Raw genomic sequence first — 18,776 nt, forward strand, 5'->3', positions numbered from 1 at the left:
GGAGTGAATGGACATTTGTTGCTCTCTGGTGGCCATTTCTGGTCATTAACTGGCTAAACCTTGTATTGGTGGTGTGATATCTCACCTTTTGGAACAGTTTATTTTACTTCTGAGCGTTTCGGTTTATTACTTTGTATTGGAATGTAGGCCTACTGAGCTTTTGCATTATTGTTGTATTTATGATCGAGACTTTACTGTAATTTCTTTACTGAAATAAATAAAAGTGTATTTCTCTGTCTACTCTCTGCACTTGAGATGTTGCACCTATTTATTAGTGCAGTGGGTGGAGTTCGAGCTGATCAGTGATCACCCCATGCCCCAACCCTGACAAGTTTAATGGTTGCGTGAAAGGAAATTGTCAAACCTATAAGTATTCATGATATAAATGTGAAATATACACAATTTTAAACATAGATTAGGATATCCAAAACATTATTGACACATAATATTGTATATCACAGCAAAACTTTATTTTTTTGCAGCAAAACTATCCACTATACCCTATACACTTATTTAAGTGTTCTTGTTCTTACTACCTAATAAAAGCTATCTTTTTCCACAGTTGAGGTTCCAATAGTCAACAACAGTACACTAGAACTACAGTAATATGAATTAGCCTACAGCTCTTTTGGCAGGATTCATTGTTTGCCATTGCCATTGATTTGCATTTTATGAGCATCAGAGTTAATGAAGTTCTTGATTTTCGGGCGGGCTGACATCTTCTTCACAAAGCCCTTCAGCGTGGGGAAGGTGTCCAGGCAGGTTGGGCACAGCTCCAGGTGGTTGAGCAGGAGTTCAAACAGGTTGTAGTCAGCATATGAAATCTGGACCGATATCATAATTAATTAGAATAATGCTTTGAAGATCATTCTCATTTTCACCAACAGCTAAACTGAGATACACTGCAGGTGGAAAGCTCCTGTATACATCTAATAAAGTATGTAATGCAAATAAAATATCCCATTATAGGCTATATAATATATAGCCATTATAACTGAAATAAATGAGCCTACTCATCATCCTTTGTTTAATGTGACTGGATGCTATAACAGCATTGGTGCTTTTTCAGTATTGGGAACACACATGCACAGCTGGAAAATAACCTGGCCCGTATGAAGTTGCACAATGATCCATGACCATCCCAAAATTAGTTTGATACCCTTGCTCTAGTGCCACCTTTCGTACAATTCCCGGGTGGGTGTAAGGAGGAGCAACATGAGCTCTAGGATCTGCTATATAATAGACCATGGCACCAATCTACTCAGGAACTATGCAAATTGGGAATGCATGCCCCACCCGTGTCTGTCTGCCTGTTTCCATTTTATGCCCATATGGAGATCTCTGTATCTGAGCCCTGATGCCATCATTATAAGCCCATATCGGTTGGATTGGTATTTCTGGACAACTGGTGCCAAAACCAGTCAAGTACTATACTAAACACATTCTGAAACTGATTTTACCAACACATTTGCAGTCAGTTTACCTTGTCCCCAACCAGGAACCCGCTCTTGTTCTTGGCCATAAAAGCTTCAAATTTGTCCAGGGTGTTAGGCAGGTCCTTTATGTATGCAGCTTTGCCAGTCTCCTATTACATTGAGACATAATCATCAATTATGAATGTATATCAGATACTTTTATTTCTTTAGATACTGTAGGAGAACGAAAGTCCATAGAGACAGGACGTTAAAGGCAGCGAGGAGGAAAGACATGAATGCAACACATTAATCTGTCCAGAATCAAACTGGAGACCTTGCCACAATTTGGCATCGACTCACTGGAGACCTTGTCACAATTTGGCATCGACTCACTGCCCCTGACTGCACCCCAACTGTGCCTTGTTTTACATTTGAATCTTTCAGTCTTCATCAGAACTTGACAAGGTTGAAAGTACAGAGCATTGACAGTAGGATGCCCTAATACATTTTCCTACAATATATGCTGTTCTACACTACACTTGCCAAGTGGCAAGAGAGACAGGTTTGAAAATATCAAAATACTGTTCAGACAACTGACTATATTAAAATGACAAACTCAATCATGATTACTCTGAAATTACTACTTAATTGTTACTGTACTAAATTAAATAACTTCAAGGTTTGTAATACGTTTCGTTGATGTTGGGAGGAAACCACCTAACTCAATTTTTTAGGTTTTTGACTTTACGTCTATGTGTTTGTTAAAAAACATTGAACCGAATATTCGGTGCTTCTCTACTCATAATAGACTAATAAGAGATTAATAATATGACAATGGCCGACAAACAATGGTGAGGGACAATGGACATTGGTCAAGGAAGTGTATAGTTTCACATATGTGTGCAATGTAGTGTGTAGTTTCAGACTTACATATTCTTGGTAAATCATCTTCAAATATTTCAGCCGTAGGTCCTCAACACCATCATTCATCATGTCAATAAGGGCAGCCTCCCTGACATCTTTACCATAAGCGCCTGAATGGGAAATTAGTCATCTTTTTAGTACTGTCTTTGTGACAAATGAAAACATTGATACTGACATTATAACACACACTTTCACATATTCAGAGATAACCAGTGTATGTTCTACTTAAATCTACTACATCAGTCTTTGTACTGTGTATTTCATTCCCTTCTCCAACACCTAGATTCATCTTCAGACAATTTTGCCACTATTCTTTTTGTTGATTTTAGTTCTGCTTTCAACACTATTCAACGCCATCATATGATCAAGAAACTGCACCTCCTCAACATTCCTCCACTCTTCATCCACTGGACTCACAACCTTTTGAGTAATAAACAACAAATAGTTAAAGTAGGTACACCATTTTCATAAACTGTTATCACCTACACAGGGCAAGGTTGTGTCCTCAGTCCTTTCTTCTACACACACTATACACAAATAACATTAGCTCCTCACCCACTCACATCACATACTTTAAATACTCTGATGACACTGCCATTCTCTGACTGCTCCACGACAATAACTCTTACGGACAATCAGAATACCATTTCTCATTTTACACAGTGGTGCACTAACAACTATCTAGAGTTGAATGTGGACAAAACAAAAGACCTGGTCATTGAAACAACCCACACTGGACTCACTTAACCCTCTCCTCATTAATTAATGTAAAACAGTAGAACGGTTTGACAGTTTCACATATCTTGGACTCACACTGGACAAATAGACTTAGGTTTGATCAACACATCACATCTATCCAGTCATGTTTTCAGCAAAGACTCCATGTAATCCGTAAATTAAGATCATTATCTTTTGATCCTCATCTTCTGCTATTTTGTACAAAAGCATTATTCAACCTGTTCTGTTGTACTGTTCTGCATGTTTCTACACCATACTGTCCATGCCTAACAGAAACAAACTTTTCAGTATAACTTGTAATGCTTCTAAGATCATCGGACTTCCTACACCCATACTTTCTGAAATGAACAATAAGGCCATCACACGACTAGCACTTTCGATATCAAATGACACTGATCATCCTCTGTATCGCTTCTTTAACCTCATGCCATCTGGACAAAGATACAGAACCTTGCCTCAGGCTCGGGTATCAAACCTGCAACTTGCTGTCAGGATGCATTAGATCCTATACGATTTGTGGTCAGTGCCCCATATTAATAATTTGTCCTAATCCAAGATTGGTTTTGTTCAGCCAATGTAGGCTACTGGCTAAGTGACGATCGCTTTGTAAAACTCCTCAAAGAAGAAGAATTTACCGTGTTTGCATCCAAGGTATCTCAGAATGGTATTTGACTGATGCAAGGTCAAGTCTCCATCTTCAAATATGGGCAACTGGCCAAATACCTACATTTTATTCAATGGATGGTACAAAAAGAGTTACCTCAAACAACTGAATTTGAATAAAAAAGTTAGAATATCTTTCACAATTTTAAAGATAGAAAGAAAAGAATATATTATAAAGCCGACACCATCAACTCACACATCTAGCTTTCAGGTCTCCCTTCATCCATTCGTCAAAGTTCACAACGATTTCTTTCCATTGCTGGCCCTGGTCAGCCAGCATGATCCTCGTAGCGCCACATCGGCCTGAAAACACACACACACACACACACACACACACACACACACACACACACACACACACACACACACACACACACACACACACACACACACACACACACACACACACACACACAACACGTTCATTAGACCAGTGTTTCTCATGTTCACAACGCAGAAATAGGTCACGTGACAGATGGTTGTTTTCAAAGAATAAACCCATGCCTGCAGTGCTCATTAAAGCCTGAGTAGACAATAATATCCGTTTAACTGTAAAGAAAATCAATCATGACTTAATGATATAGTATAATACAAAATTCAGGTAATGGTAAGACCATTACCAATGCATTAGTCTACGGTCCTCCGGTGTTATGATCCGGGCAAGGTCATGGGCATCCATCCATCTGCAATGTTTTATACTTTAATATGAAACTTTTTCATGCCCACACCCCAGGTCAAATTGGGCTGAAACCTTTCATGGTGGTGTGATGATCCGGGCAAAGTCATGGGCAACCTTTTTAAAATGTTTTATACTTTAATGTTTAACTTTTACACGACCAGTCACCAGGTCAGATTGGGCTGGAACTTTCCATGGCGGTGTGTTAGGATCTGGGGAAGGTCGTACACAACTTTTTGAAATGTTTTATACTATAAAACATCAAAATTAAGTCAATTTAGGGGCTTGGTTTGTAGAGAGGCTGTTTGGTGCACATGCACATATGTTTCTCTTTTATTGACGTTACCTTTTTCTACTGTTTTTCATTGTGCGAATAAATAAAACTAAACAAAAAGGTCACCTGTTCGCTGAGCAAGACAAACCCCTAAACCGCCAACTGCTCCCCCTCTGAGTGCTCATAGCCATCCGCTGGGTGAAGTTGAAAACTGAACACCATTTCTGTTAGCCGATACCGATACCAAATACCGATACCAGAGAATAATAATAATTTAAAAAAAGGGAAAAAATATAGAAGCCAACTCTATGGACGGAGCCGAGCGGCGGTGTTTGTTTAGAGACAAATATCTCGTGTTGGGCTTATAGCAGACTCCTCACTCAAATGTTTGGGGAACTCGAAAGCAAACTCCACATGCTCCAACATTTTATTTACTTGCCATAGTGTCAACCCCTTGGCATATTCGCAGATACCGATATTGTTTCGATACCGATACAGTATCGGGATATAGGCCTACTCTACAAATAAGTTTGATGTTATCACAGTACTTTCTGCCTATCTACGCAATGACCAAAGTTGAAGATGTCTGTGTATGTGTACCTGTTTTCCTGAACATGATAAGATCCCCCAAACTGTCCAAAGTTGACTTCACAGACTGGGTACTGCACTGACATATTTTTGGCCTATTTGCACAAAGGCAATGGATCTATTGCTGCACCTTATGTAGGCTACAATATCTGTATCTGCTATTGTGTTTAACCTCATGGTATTTTTTACCTCGTGTTCATAACTGTCTCTACAGTATGCTAATGTAATTGTAATTGTATACTGTATGTTTTTCCACTATATTCAATTCAGGAACATTTGTTTTGACCTGTCCCATCCTTATTTCTATCGCATTTCTTTCTACCTCTATTTGTCTCCCCTTTCTTGAAAACTACAATTCATGGAGCTTGTACGAAAAAATAATTTCACCCCATTCTTTACACCTGTAAACCTATTAAAACCCATTTTGGGCGGGAACCCCTTTTGGTGTTTCAAGCACTATGTTATACTTTATAATAGCAGATCTACAAACTTGTAGGTTCTGATCTACTTCCTTTTTTGCATCATGTGTGCATTCCAGTTTGTTTGGTATGTTCTTTGTCAAGCTGCATTTTCATTCATCATGGCTCAGGGGTGCACTGCAGGCAGTATAAACATGTAGGCCTATACCCTATAGACCATACAATTCTAAATGCTTACAATGATCAAAGACTGCGTGAACCTTGCACAAAATAACTTGAATTTGGAGTGGCTGATATGCCAGCAGCATTCCCTCTAAATCCACGTGTCACCATGTGTTCAGTCAGTGTCCACATAGCTTACCTTCAATAGATGTCACTCATCACTCATCCAGTAATTGCAGCCATGTGAATTTAGGAGGAATACTGATGACTAAACCTTTAATGGGGGTTTGTTCTGATAAACAAAAATACATTTAAAGTTCCACTGATACATTTAATATTGTACTGTACATACTAGATCAGGCTATGGTTTTCACTTACCTCTCACTGCAAAGTATGTGATGGTGTACGAAGACACTGTGGAAAGAAATAAGGGCAAGTGTTATATAAAGACTCTATAATAAGTTCATGTTCATGTAACAAGAACAAAATCAATGCTAAACACTCTCCTTGATTCTCCAATATTCCCCTAAATTGAACATTAAAATCCACATTTACAACAGTCTGTGATATTACATATCTATCTATTTTCGCAAATGCCTGCATGTGCAATTTCAGTTGATCAAATGACCTGTGCTCCAGCGCTTTAACTTACTTGTACTGAAAGAAGCATGCAGTATTTAAGGTGCACAGGAAGTCCGCAGCATGCAGAAATGTAACTAGTAGTATTATCGCTGAGATTCTGTTGCAGTATGAAAAGGCATGGTCCAGTCCTCTGATTTTTGTAAGGAGATTTTGTGTTGAGTCATGGTGACAAAAGGTCCAAAAGGAGCCCACCTTGAGTCAACACATTTACCATAATTATTGTGTTGACTCCGCCTTTCGTAGGCCAAGGTGGGCTTCTTTTGCACCTTTGTCACCATGACTCAACACATTTACCATATTTACTTATCATTGTCAGTGTCAAACCTAAGAACAATATTCATAGACACAATGAAAACAAATTAAGAATATAAAAAAGAGAAAATTTAAGTATGTAAAGATAAACATATATAATGAGTAATGATACATATACAAATGATGCAGATGCAGTAAACCTGACAATGGAGTACCAAATAGATAACAGCATGAATCAATAGATACTTTTACTTTACATAACATACATGTAACACTTCTCCACGTTTTGCATGTAGGCCTATTTTTTTCATTCCCCCCCCCACCCCCCCAATTCAATTCAAAGGGCTTTATTGGCATGAGAAAACATACGTTTACATTGCCAAAGCAGAAAGAACAATACAACAATACAGCAATACAATCAAAACACAAATAATGTACATTTGAAAGTCAGAATCTTCAATAGATCAATTTGTATGTACCAAGATCACTCGGTGCAGGTATAGTGCAGGAATATACACAATGATTAGTCTTTAGGGTGGTTGTGTTCCATTTTATATCCTTCTCCTATCACAGCAACTCACAAATCTTGCTGCTGTGTTTGCACATTGTACTTCGCCCAGCAGATATGGGAGTTTTTTGTCATTGGTCATGTTTTCAAAATCTCCGTGTGACATGTGTGGTTGTAGTCCTGAAATGGAAAAAAAACCCATTAGAAAATGACCCTGTGGGCATTCTTGAGGAAAAGTACTTAATGTGTTGTTTCTATATGATTTTGATGTGCTGAATCCATTTCTGCCGTATGCCGAGTGATACGGGTCACTGTGTGGTCAGAAATTGAGTAATTAGCATAATTAATCACTAAATACTGGAAATGGGCTATAATTCTGATAAATAATGGTGCTTATGTGTTGTTTCTATATGATTTTGATGTGCTGAATCCATTTCTGCCGTATGCCGAGTGATACGGGTCACTGTGTGGTCAGAAATTGAGTAATTAGCATAATTAATCACTAAAAACTGGAAATGGGCTATAATTCTGATAAATAATTTCAGCAAAACTGGGAAGGCAAAAGCTGTCAAGGCAGACAGAAACATCTTGCAGCGCCTCATCGCTGCATATGAAGCAGGACGGCCAGTTGACCTGAAGAACATCATGAACTGTTTGTTGTTCCACTGTCTTTGGCTGTATTGCTCAAAGGCAATACTTGCTACGATCATGACTGCTGACATTGCATGCCCAAATCATCTTGAAGCCAGAGACCTGCAGGGTGAATCAACACTTATCATTGATGGTCAAGCTCTGGTCATTGCCACAGGAAAGCCACAAGGGGCTAAGGTCGTTGGAGACTTTGCAGATGTCTTGTTGGATCTGTTCTCCAAAGTGGAGCACATTTCCAGCGAATCGATGTATTGTTTGATCGCTATACCACAAGCACTCTATCAAAAGTGGAACACGGAAACGGTGTGGAAGAGGCTCATTGGCAATCAGGAGACCAGTTACCAATTCCTGAAAAGTGGGTGAACTTCATTGCCCATGAAGAGAACAAGGCAGACCTTGATCCTCACTTCCTATCTCAGCAGCTGCTTCTGAAAGCACCAGTCAACAAGATTGTAGTTGCTGCAGGTGGCTTCAGTGATGAAGAGAGAGTTGAAGCATCTATCTAATGCAACCATTGACACAGACAGCTTGGAAGGTAAGCATGAAGAAGCAGACTCAATAATTGTTCTTCACTGCATTAAAAGCAGTGCAGCGACCATTGTTGTCTCTGCAAGAGACACTGATGTCTTGCTACTGCTGATCACCTTCTTCCACATGATGCCGTGCCAACAAGTCTGGATGAAAGCAGGTACAGCCAAGGCAAGAAAGTACATCCCGGTTCATGCAATAATCGAAAAGCTGCAGATGGAAGAACAGGTCCTCAAGCTGCTTCCTGGTTTCCATGCTTTGACTGGGAGTGACTCAACATCCTATTGCAGGCCATACAAAGAAGAAATTCTGGAATGTGTTTGTTTGTAAAGTATAGCCATCTGCTTAAAGGGCTTGGTGAAGGTCCTGCACTAAGTGATCACACCATTCAGGACGCAGAAGTTTTCTTCTGCAGATTGTATGGTGCGATGAATGCTGACAACATCAACGAAGTTTGATCTAGCATGTTCATTAAGGGCATGACAATAGAGAGACTATACCACCAACCAGGGAATCTCTCTACTTACTCTCTACAGAGTTCTGCCACCCCCTGAACAGATGGGATGGAAGATTACTTATTAATTAATAATTACTAAACTTCTACATCTTTAAAACAGAAATTGAATCATCACCTATATCATACAGAAACATCAAATAAAGTACTGCAAAGTATCGCATTTGATCGAGATTAGTCAATTATTGTTATTTATTAGTTTTGGCCCAGTTATTACAAAGTTGTGCAAATAATGACAAAAATGTGTTGAATGTGCCATTTCCAGTTACTATGTTAATTACTCCATTTCTGACTACTGATTATTTATCAGAATTATAGCCCATTTCTAGTTTCTAGTGATTAATTATGCTAATTACTCCATTTCTGACCACACGGTGACCCGTATCACTCGGCATACGGCAGAAATTGATTCAGCACATCAAAATCATATAGAAACAACACATTAAGCACAATTATTTTTCTTGTATTATTTAGACCTGCCTGTATCTCGGGATACAGGTCTGCCTATGACGGCCTTTCTCGATCGCGAGACTGTGCTCACTGAGTCTGTACACACACATTAAAACCTTGGAGCTAACCAGTACAACCTCATTCTTATACTGCTGGCGACTAAGCAGCTCCACTGGTCTGGAGCAGTTGGGCACTTCAGCGGTGTTGGGTGAGTGATGACCAATCACTTCCCAATCCTGCAGATTGTTCCTGCCGTCGTCCAGGGAATCGAACGGGCAACCTTTCGGCAACAAGGGCGCTGAGGGCGCTCCTAACCCTTAGGCCACCGCTGCCCCATGCAATTCTATTCTAAATATACAATTCCATGCGATACAGAAGCGAGCTACTGTAGAAGCAGGTGACAGAAACTAAAAGCTCAGTAAGCGTGAAGGGTGAAACCTGCCCAACTCACTGGAGAACATATTCTGTTCATATAACCTTAATCTGTTGATGCATATATCATTGATTAACACAAGGATTAGGGAGGCACAGGCAGGCCTGTCACATGAGCATGCCTTTGTTAGTAGAGGAGGCTGAACAAACAGTCCAGAAGGACTTCCTCAGACCTTCAGGATAATAATAATAATAAACTTTATTTGTATAGCACCTTTCATACATAAATGCAGCTCAAAGTGCTTCACAGGGCAGGACACAAAAATAGAATACAATAAAACACAAGTAGTTAAAATGATAGAACAATGGCAAAGAACAAAATTGAATATAAGAACATAAATAAAAACAAATAAAAACACCACATGCAGCAAATCAGTCAGGACAGGGTAGGAACGTGCATATTAAAACTCAACTAAAAGCAAGAGTGAAGAGGTGAGTCTTGAGTTGAGATTTAAAAATGTCTACAGAGGGTTCTGAGGAAGGGCTGCGGCCCGAAACGTTACCTGATTAAAAGTAAAGAAACTTGGGAGCCTGAATTGGTGTGCCCATTTTTTGCCTTTGTTAGTGTCACTTAAGGTGAACGTTTAGGAAGATTCAAGGCCATTTTACCTGTTTTTTATTCTTTCTGTGGAATAACAGAATATAGGCCTACTGCAATGCTGCATGTAACGGAGGTGGACTTTACACATATTATTCATCATGTGCCGTATATAATGTTTTATTGTGTATGCTCTCTGACATAAGTATGAGACAAGTAATCAATTATCATGATGATCTTTATTGAAAATCTGTTTGGCATGTAGGTGGGTTGTTCCAGATGTCGGGGAAAGGGAGTGGCAACACCACTTGTGAAAGACAAACAGCACAGTTTAGAGGGGTTATGCTATGCGTTTGAATTGTGTCACTGACAGAGTAGAAGAGTGCCACACAGTGAAACACATGAAAATGGCAATTGTAAATTATGATAACGGTAGCCTGAGTTCTAAGAATGTAAATGTCATGCTTATGTTTCCCAATACTTACTTGTTCTCTCCTGTGTCCGACTCAGCGTGTGCGTGCTTATAATCCAGCATAGAACAACAAAATCAAGGGTATCGTAGTGGCACACAAGAGAACAAGCGAGGTAGAAAATCTCTGACTCATTTATCAACTGTGACAAAACACTACAAAAAAGGTAGCCAGTCAAGAACAAAAAAAGAGGCACTTTTGATATAAGGAACATAAAATCATGTCGATATCATCCGTGACTGTTTAAAGACAAAGGGTTATCAAGAAGTGAGTATAGATCAAGGCACAGGGCTAACACAAATAATCAAGAAATCACACCCGTGTGAAGTGAGTGGTTGCATTGAACTCCATGTGGGGGTGGGGGGAAGTTCCAGACCCACAGGAACGCACCCAGGGTGCCGGTGAGATTCTGGCAAGCTGCCCTGTGTCCGAAACGTAACTGTCATTGTACTGTTCTGGCACACCCGAAATCACCATATATACAGTTAATGAGTGTGTGTGTGTGTGTGTGTGTGTGTGTGTGTGTGTGTGTGTGTGTGTGTGTGTGTGTGTGTGTGTGTGATGTGTGTGTGTGTGTGTGTGTGAGACTCGTCTGAGAGTTGCTGCATATGGACAACATCAGAGTTGATCTGCTCAGGCTTCAAGGTGAGGGCAACTAGGGTGCCTGTGAGATCCAGCGTTTCCTCCAAAGCTGCCTATGCACATTTCCCCATGGCCAAGGAAGGCTGATGCAGTACCACATCCTGTTAGCACATGGAAGAGAGGCAAAGCCAGTGACGTCATGGGGACCAGGAGCATTGCAGATCTCATGAGCAGGAATGTTCCTGTAGTTCTTTCTGCAGCCAAAGCCAATCCAGAGCTCTGTGATGCTTAATGTCTCAAATAAGTGGATTGCAAGAACCACAACATTGATGTCGACCGTACAGACAAATGCCTTTATGGAAATTCGACACACGCGTTCCACTCCACCACAGGGAGTGTATAAGTGCCCGGCCTTGTCAGTCGCTCGGACCCACGGTTGTCCAGAACCGCCTAAAATGGCCCCTGCCCAGGCTCTGGACAGGGCCCAAATTGGCCAATTGGTCACACCTGATCACCCCTAGATCTTCATATATGGAGCTGGCCTGTTCTGACATCACAATGATGTTCTGACAGCTGCATAGACTCCATATTTGGGCATGCCTGACAAATAACTCCATATCTGGGCATAATTTCCGACTTGCATCGTTCCAAGTAGGCCAGACGGGCAGTGCTCTAGTATATTACAAAATAATTGCTAATCGGTGGACCAGCTCGCCGGTGGACCACGCCCATGCCTATATTATTACTTGTGCAAGCAGAGCGTGCAAGTACTAGTTTCGCCTAGGGTCATTACCTTTAATCCTCCCGACACTAAAACATATCGTCATTACGTCACCATCGAAAACCAATTACACCCTGGCATTGGGTCCTTTAATCCACATCTTTATTACGTCATCATTGAGAGCTAGTTGTACCAGTTATACCCTGACGTCATTTTGCTGCTACGATACATGCGCATCAAACGGGGCATACGCAAAGTAACCACAGTATACCGCTAATCAACTTACAAATTACATATACATAGAGGCATTTCCTTTAATCCACCAGACATTGATCGACATATACGTCACCTTCGAAAGCCGTCACTCATCCGTATTAATTACAACATTATGTAAATGATTGTTGTTAATTACGTAACGAAATAATTATGCTTAAATAGAATTACCTTCATGTTTTCTTGTTCTTGTTCTTCTTTCACAGAGAAGCTGAGATTTGACAGGTTATAGCGGTCGACAGTACTTGCGTGCTCGGCTTGCGCACTACTTGTGTGCAACAAGCAAGTAGGCACTCGACAGAGTGCCGTTGACACTGGGATAAAAATTGAGGTTAAATTAATTAATTTAGTTATGGAATCATTTCAATACATCAATTTATGTATCAATATATTGACTAAAAGCAATAATAATATAGCTAATTCCTGATTTTTATGTTATTAAAAATATATACACAGACACATAATTTGTGTTGTATATTTTCGTTTAAATACTAGTATTGTTTTAATGTGCAAATTAATCGTTTTAGTTTTAGTACTTTTATTCTGAAGAGTTCGGCCACTGGAAGTGTTATCCGCTCTGCCTATTAGGTTTATCCAGAGTAATCTAGTAAGAGAGTGGTGACACGCTTTGATCTCACCGCAAAGCGGGTGCCTATGGCCTATAGCCTAGTTCCAAACATTGCTTTAAATTTGCTCCTATGGCTGGAACTATTACATTGAGTGTCATTACTCTTTTACTACATTACTCTGGGTTTATCCCCCGTGTGTCCTCAACTCAGACTTGACGCATGCTGCTGGATGGACACTTATCATGTAGGGAGGATGCTGCTGTTTAGTGAAGAGGAGGCTATGCACTGGTGCTTTTCCGTGAGCCCGGCCTCTTGCCTAAATAAATTATTATTTTCCGCCGAATGGTTTAGTTAATTCACGACGACATAACCGAACAGGCTGTATGGCGACTAGCCCTGGTCCAGGGCTTACAGCGAGTCTCTCTCTGACGCCCTGTGGAAGTCCCTTCCGCAGCCCTCTGGTGATATTCTCACTCCCGTGTGCGGGTTTTCAAATCCCCGCAAATAAACAAAACGACGTAACCACTCACCGAAACAAAGCCTGCTAGACCTTGGTAAAAGTCTATTCTCGTAGCTGGGAAGCGTCTCAGGTCCCCAGTTTCTCTCTACTTACTACTTTACTGAGTAGAAAATAATTGTGGCATTCATCATGATCATTAGTGAGGACCTATTATATGAAGATAGGTTGAAAACTGAAAAGTGGTGAAGTGGTCCTTTAATAGTGTGAGATTTATAGATTTCGGGGCCTAAATAATATATTAGAAACATTGATCAATGTCACCATGGTCCACATACTGTACACTGTGTACAGTGTACACTGTACACACAAAATATCAAAAGGGTACATTGCTGTCCAGAGGGAAAAGGGCAGGTGCTCTAGCTATGTCTATCTGTGCACGCCTTTGCGATTGAATGTATCAGAACAGAAGTATTACAAAGGTTTACAATTACATTACATTAAAATTGAGTTTGCTATTGAGACTGCTGTTTTTTCTTAACATCAATCCTAGTTTTGCTGGTTTTCTATCATACGACCTAATACTTCTAGTAGGCTATCTTGTCAGTACTCCTTCTGCTGGTTTTCTATATCCTATACCAGGAGTCCTGGTACTGCTGGTTGTCTCGTCTATGAGGACTGTACTACTGCTTTTCTTTCACACCAAGACATTTATTGCATTGCATTCACCTGGCAACCATGTCATTATACCACTGATAGACCTGAATGGAGCTCAAGGTGTACACAATTATCTACCGGTACCCGTTGGGGGACTTTCCTGCAGTTCCTGCCAGGGGTCTTCAGTTGAGAACCACTGTATCATTGGAATACACATGTAATCTACTGATCAGTGTTGGTTGCAGGGAGAATTGATAAGCCCATGTCGATGCAGTGGATCAGTGTGGTGTACCCACGAGCCCTGCCTCATCAAGTGGATCAGCGAGAGGGGATCTTAGAGCTGTGAGCTGTGCTACTATAAGTACCATGTCGTTAACATCAGCACCAAGAACCCACTGCAGGTAGCGTGCGTTTGAGTATGTGTGATTGTATGTGGTTATGTGTGTGCAACTGTGCACTGAAAGGAGGGACTCAGCAGACCCCAAGACTTTTTTTAAGAGGTTTCAAAATGTCCAGACTCCACACTGCAATTCAAATACAAGTCACTATTTAGGCCTTCAGCATTCTCAGACTTTTCTCCAGTGTGACATACAAAGTGTAATGTCAGAGTGAGTGCCATGAACATTTTGGCCATTAGAGTGCACAACATATAGCATCTGTAATAGCCTAAGAGAAGGTGTAGAGATAAATAGGAACGAATAAATAACTAAGCCCTGGGGTACTCCTGTCAAGAATGCATGGCGATGAAAGTGAGACTTCCCAAAAAACCTGGTAGGCAGTCAGAAGGAATATTCTTGAGTGCATTTACTTCCATTTGGTACGGTATACCTAGATTACCTACCAAGGTTAGGAAGGATGCCAATCCGTGTCCTTCTTGAGTCAAGAAGAATGGGGAAGTTTAAAGCCTAGGTGTGAGGATCCAAAACTTGATTATGTGATATATGAACAGTGTTGCTTAGAAACAACCAGTTCAAGATAAAGCTTGATCAAATTCAAGGACTAGCTTAAAGTTTCAATGTAATGAATGTGTATGTGGAATCTATCTTACACCAACATTGTTCTTGTGAAGCAGTTGGTTTTGACTGCAGCTCGTGTATTAAGATTATATGAAAATCGCTAGTGTCCTTTCTCTTTGCCTGTCTGTCTGTGTGCTGCTGGCTCCGTGAGTGAGCAGAGTGGCTTCCGCTGGTCGTGGAGAGCTTAGAGTATATGGTGGAGAGACTCCCCGACAGAAGGCAGTGGGGAGCAGGGAGAGAAGTACAGAATGGCTTGTTCAGGTCATTTGGCAGTTAAACCATCTATTATTTTTAGCAGATAAATACAAACAGCGAATTGTTGTCGCTTATTGTTAATTCATTTCCCCATCTACAGCTGCTATCTAAACTTTTTTTGTTTTCAAAATGCAGTACAGTCCGTTTGCTCGCCACAAGCAGGCACACGTGACACACATATACATGAGTGACAGCCTGTTACTCATAACCCATAACCTCGGCCTCACCCAATTATTGCTTTAGCGTTGTGATTTTGTTCCACGCTTTAATGTGTGAATTGAGCATTATTGCATTATCGTCAGAATTATTAACTAAAATAATAAATAATACATTTGATGTATAATACACTTTACATTTGAAACAAACCTGTGCTACCTGTGCCACGAAGTAAACTCTCTCTCTCTCTCTCTCTCTCTCTCTCTTTCCACAGTGGCAGACAATTTCTCTGACAAAGAGAAAGTGCAGATTGCAGCCGCTGTGCTGGGTAGTCTTTTCCTGCTGGCCAGTGTCTCCTGGCTGCTGTGGTCTTCTGTGAGCCCCCCGTTCTTCCAAATCTGCTATGCCATGTACTGGGTCTGCATAGGTGAGAGAAGCGCTTCTCTAAAGCAATGTGGTGAAAAATTATAATGTGATTACAGGGGTTGACACCATAGAGTTATATATAATAGAGACGTCACCGGATTTCTCCTCTCATCGTTGCTCACCCAGCGCATGAGGCATTCTTCCGGGTTGGAACAGAGAGCATTCTGGGATTGGTTATGGGCCATACGTGAACACGCTGGGCAGAGCGCGTTCATTTATGGAACATAGCGTTCGCGTATAGAACATAGCGTTCACGTATGGAACATAGCGTTCATTTATAGAACATAGCGTTCACGCATGGAGCATAGCGCACATTCACATATGGCCCATAGTCGTGCCATGCATAGCCTCGGTACCAGGCTTTCATTTTTGTTGGTGCAAAAATTGAAAGCCTGGAGGAACGCATTGGCCGCTCTGGTCTAAAATTGGAGGATTGGGAGTCAACCCTTCCGGGTGGGCGTCGCTCCAAATTATGTGACGTAGCGCTGAACTAGGGGGGAGAGGAGGGGCCGGGGGTGACGGACAGATCGATGAGATCCAATCAGGGCGTGCGCAAATCTCAGCCGCGACCCGCCCCTCTAGACCAGAAACCTAACACGTTAGCTCAGGCTATGCCATGCATAGTGCAAACCACTTTCGGCCACCATGTCCATTTTGCTTCAATGTTTCCTCTCTGTGGTCGCGCCTTGGTTGACACTAACGGTATTGCACGACTTCTACAATCAATTCAATTGTAGCCCCTCCACCAGAGGACCACAATGAAAATATGCCTTTTCATTGTCCATTTCATCCTCAGAAACTATAGTAAAATATGCACATCACTTCGTGGAGGTGCTGCATGGGTTCAAAAAGTAACATAGGAAAAGAGAAGGGAACCCGCACACTCATATCTCTCTACGTCGTCTCAGACGAGCCCTCCATCTGCGTCTCCAGTCATCTCGGTTGTCCATACATCTGGCCAGCTCCTTTGTGCTTTCGGCACCAGTATCTTTCTTTAGTAGGCTACGTCCACATAGGTAGGTGTGGGACGTCCTCTCGATCGATGCCTGTGTGTTGGTTCCCACAGTACAAGCTTTTTGGCTGGGAGTTCTTGGTGTCTGTGGCAGTGGCCACTCCTCCTTACTGCTATCTTCTCTGTTACACTTGGTAATGCCCCATACAGAGTAGACGCTTGTTGGTGATGTGCTCATCCTGGTTGATGTTAAGTACCACACGTAACATTCTGGTGTAGCACCCGTCCAGGGATTTCTGTAGGGCTTGTGTAAGTGTCCAGCATTCACGGCCATATGGAGGACGGACACCACGGTAGCAGAGAAGAAACTGATCTTGATGTGCTCCAAAAGATAAATGTATTGACGACGTTTGGAGCCAAGGCTCTTCATCTGGTCATCTTTTCCCATTTGATCCTCAACCATGTAAATTGACAAATCAAATCGCTCTCTCTTCACCTAAAAAAGTAAAAAAACAACAACAACAAAAACATCCATAGCAGCTATAGTAGTATTTGGTTGCTCAGCTACCTGTCTAATAAAGGTTGAGATCCTCGTCTGTTGTTGAACCCTTCTCAAATTGTGTGTCTACTGTTCCCAGTAATGATTGTCCATGAGGGGCCATCTGTGTTTCGTATTTTAACTAAAATGAAAATAAACTGTTTGGTATTAAGTTGGTGATTAGATTCGAATTTGGTTCTGCTTTGGTTCCACCAGGCCCGGGACCTGGAGGAGGAGGGGCCTGGTTCCAGCCCCAGGGAACACCCATTCCTCCCTGAGGTCCATCTGGGGGCAGACTGGTCTCTGAACTCTCCTCTCCTTCCACCTCCTCTTTGCTATCGGCCGTTGCTGCAGCAGAAGCTAACGCCATCGGGCAGGTAACTGTGTGGGATCGGGAAGAAGAGGCAGACTCCAGGACATCCACCACGCTGATTGCTATGTCAGAATCTGAGCCCAGTATCCGCAGCAACACTGGACAGTCGCTGTCATCAGTCTCTGAGCAAAACCATAGCTACCGTTGGACGTATAGCCTGCTGCACGTTTTGGGTCAACATAGGCCTTTTTTGGAACAACAGAACCCAGAACCCCAGGGACTCGTCCACAGCCCCGCACAGACTCAGCCCAGGGACAGCAAACGAGAGCTGGTCATGAGAGTTACCATGGTCTGAGGCCTGGCAAGAGGACAGAAATCTAGTAATGGCTGAACAGCCCTATCCTGAACTTGGGGGGCAGAGGCTGAAGATGAGAACAGGTGGGGAGGGAGGGTCTGGGATGGGGGTAGGTGGGGTTTTTCAATGTTTCTATGTTGCGTTGTTGCCATATCTGACAGTGTAATAAACCGTTTCTTCCCGTATAGGATGAGAGGTGCTGAATGTATACAATAGCCTATGTGCTATTTCTCACATTTTTACAGAAATAATTTTCAGCACAAAAAGGCAGTTTTACCACTCGTAAGAAAATGAAGCAGGCAAATACAGTAGTCCATTGGGGGAGCATAAGCCTACACCCTAAATATTAGGGTGTGTAAAATGTTTAGGATAAACATTTGCCTAAAACAGGCGAAGCAGATGGCTTATTTCAAGCTTAATCGATTAAATTATTAAAAATCTGCTTTCTATTTTCTACAGTATTGTCAACTCTTGTTGTAACCAGGGTACTAGTGACTTATCTAGTTTTCTCTTTTGAAATGTTTGTATTATGTATTACTTAAAGGTTAATATAACCACATGCATTAGTATTCATTTTCTGAATGCAAGAATACGCTTGGAAGAAGTTCTGTACTGTAATTATGCCAACTCCAGTGCTGCTGATGGTACTTGGCAGTGCATAT

The 18,776-nt window shown here is 41.5% G+C and overlaps 1 protein-coding gene across 1 annotated transcript; it reads right to left on the bottom strand.

Annotated features, from left to right (window-relative positions):
* Positions 1-566: 566 nt before the first annotated feature.
* LOC310865135 (glutathione S-transferase P-like) lies at positions 567-6,653 on the bottom strand. Its single transcript, XM_083774143.1, has 7 exons — positions 6,512-6,653; positions 6,238-6,273; positions 3,937-4,043; positions 3,713-3,800; positions 2,346-2,449; positions 1,484-1,585; positions 567-824 (listed from the first exon to the last, which is right to left on the bottom strand). Coding segments are annotated over exons 1-7 (624 nt in total). The 5' UTR covers positions 6,513-6,653; the 3' UTR covers positions 567-638.
* Between the last annotated feature and the right edge of the window lie 12,123 nt (positions 6,654-18,776).

This window comes from Protomyctophum parallelum (genome assembly GCF_964188405.1).
Source record: "Protomyctophum parallelum genome assembly, chromosome: 10".
In the NCBI taxonomy this organism is placed as follows: domain Eukaryota; kingdom Metazoa; phylum Chordata; class Actinopteri; order Myctophiformes; family Myctophidae; genus Protomyctophum; species Protomyctophum parallelum.

Coding starts and splice junctions, on each gene's coding strand:
- LOC310865135 (XM_083774143.1), bottom strand. Junction 2,450..3,712: donor ATACCTTGGATGCAAACACG/GTAAATTCTTCT, acceptor TTTCCCATTCAG/GCGCTTATGGTAAAGATGTC. Junction 825..1,483: donor GGTTCCTGGTTGGGGACAAG/GTAAACTGACTG, acceptor ATATCGGTCCAG/ATTTCATATGCTGACTACAA.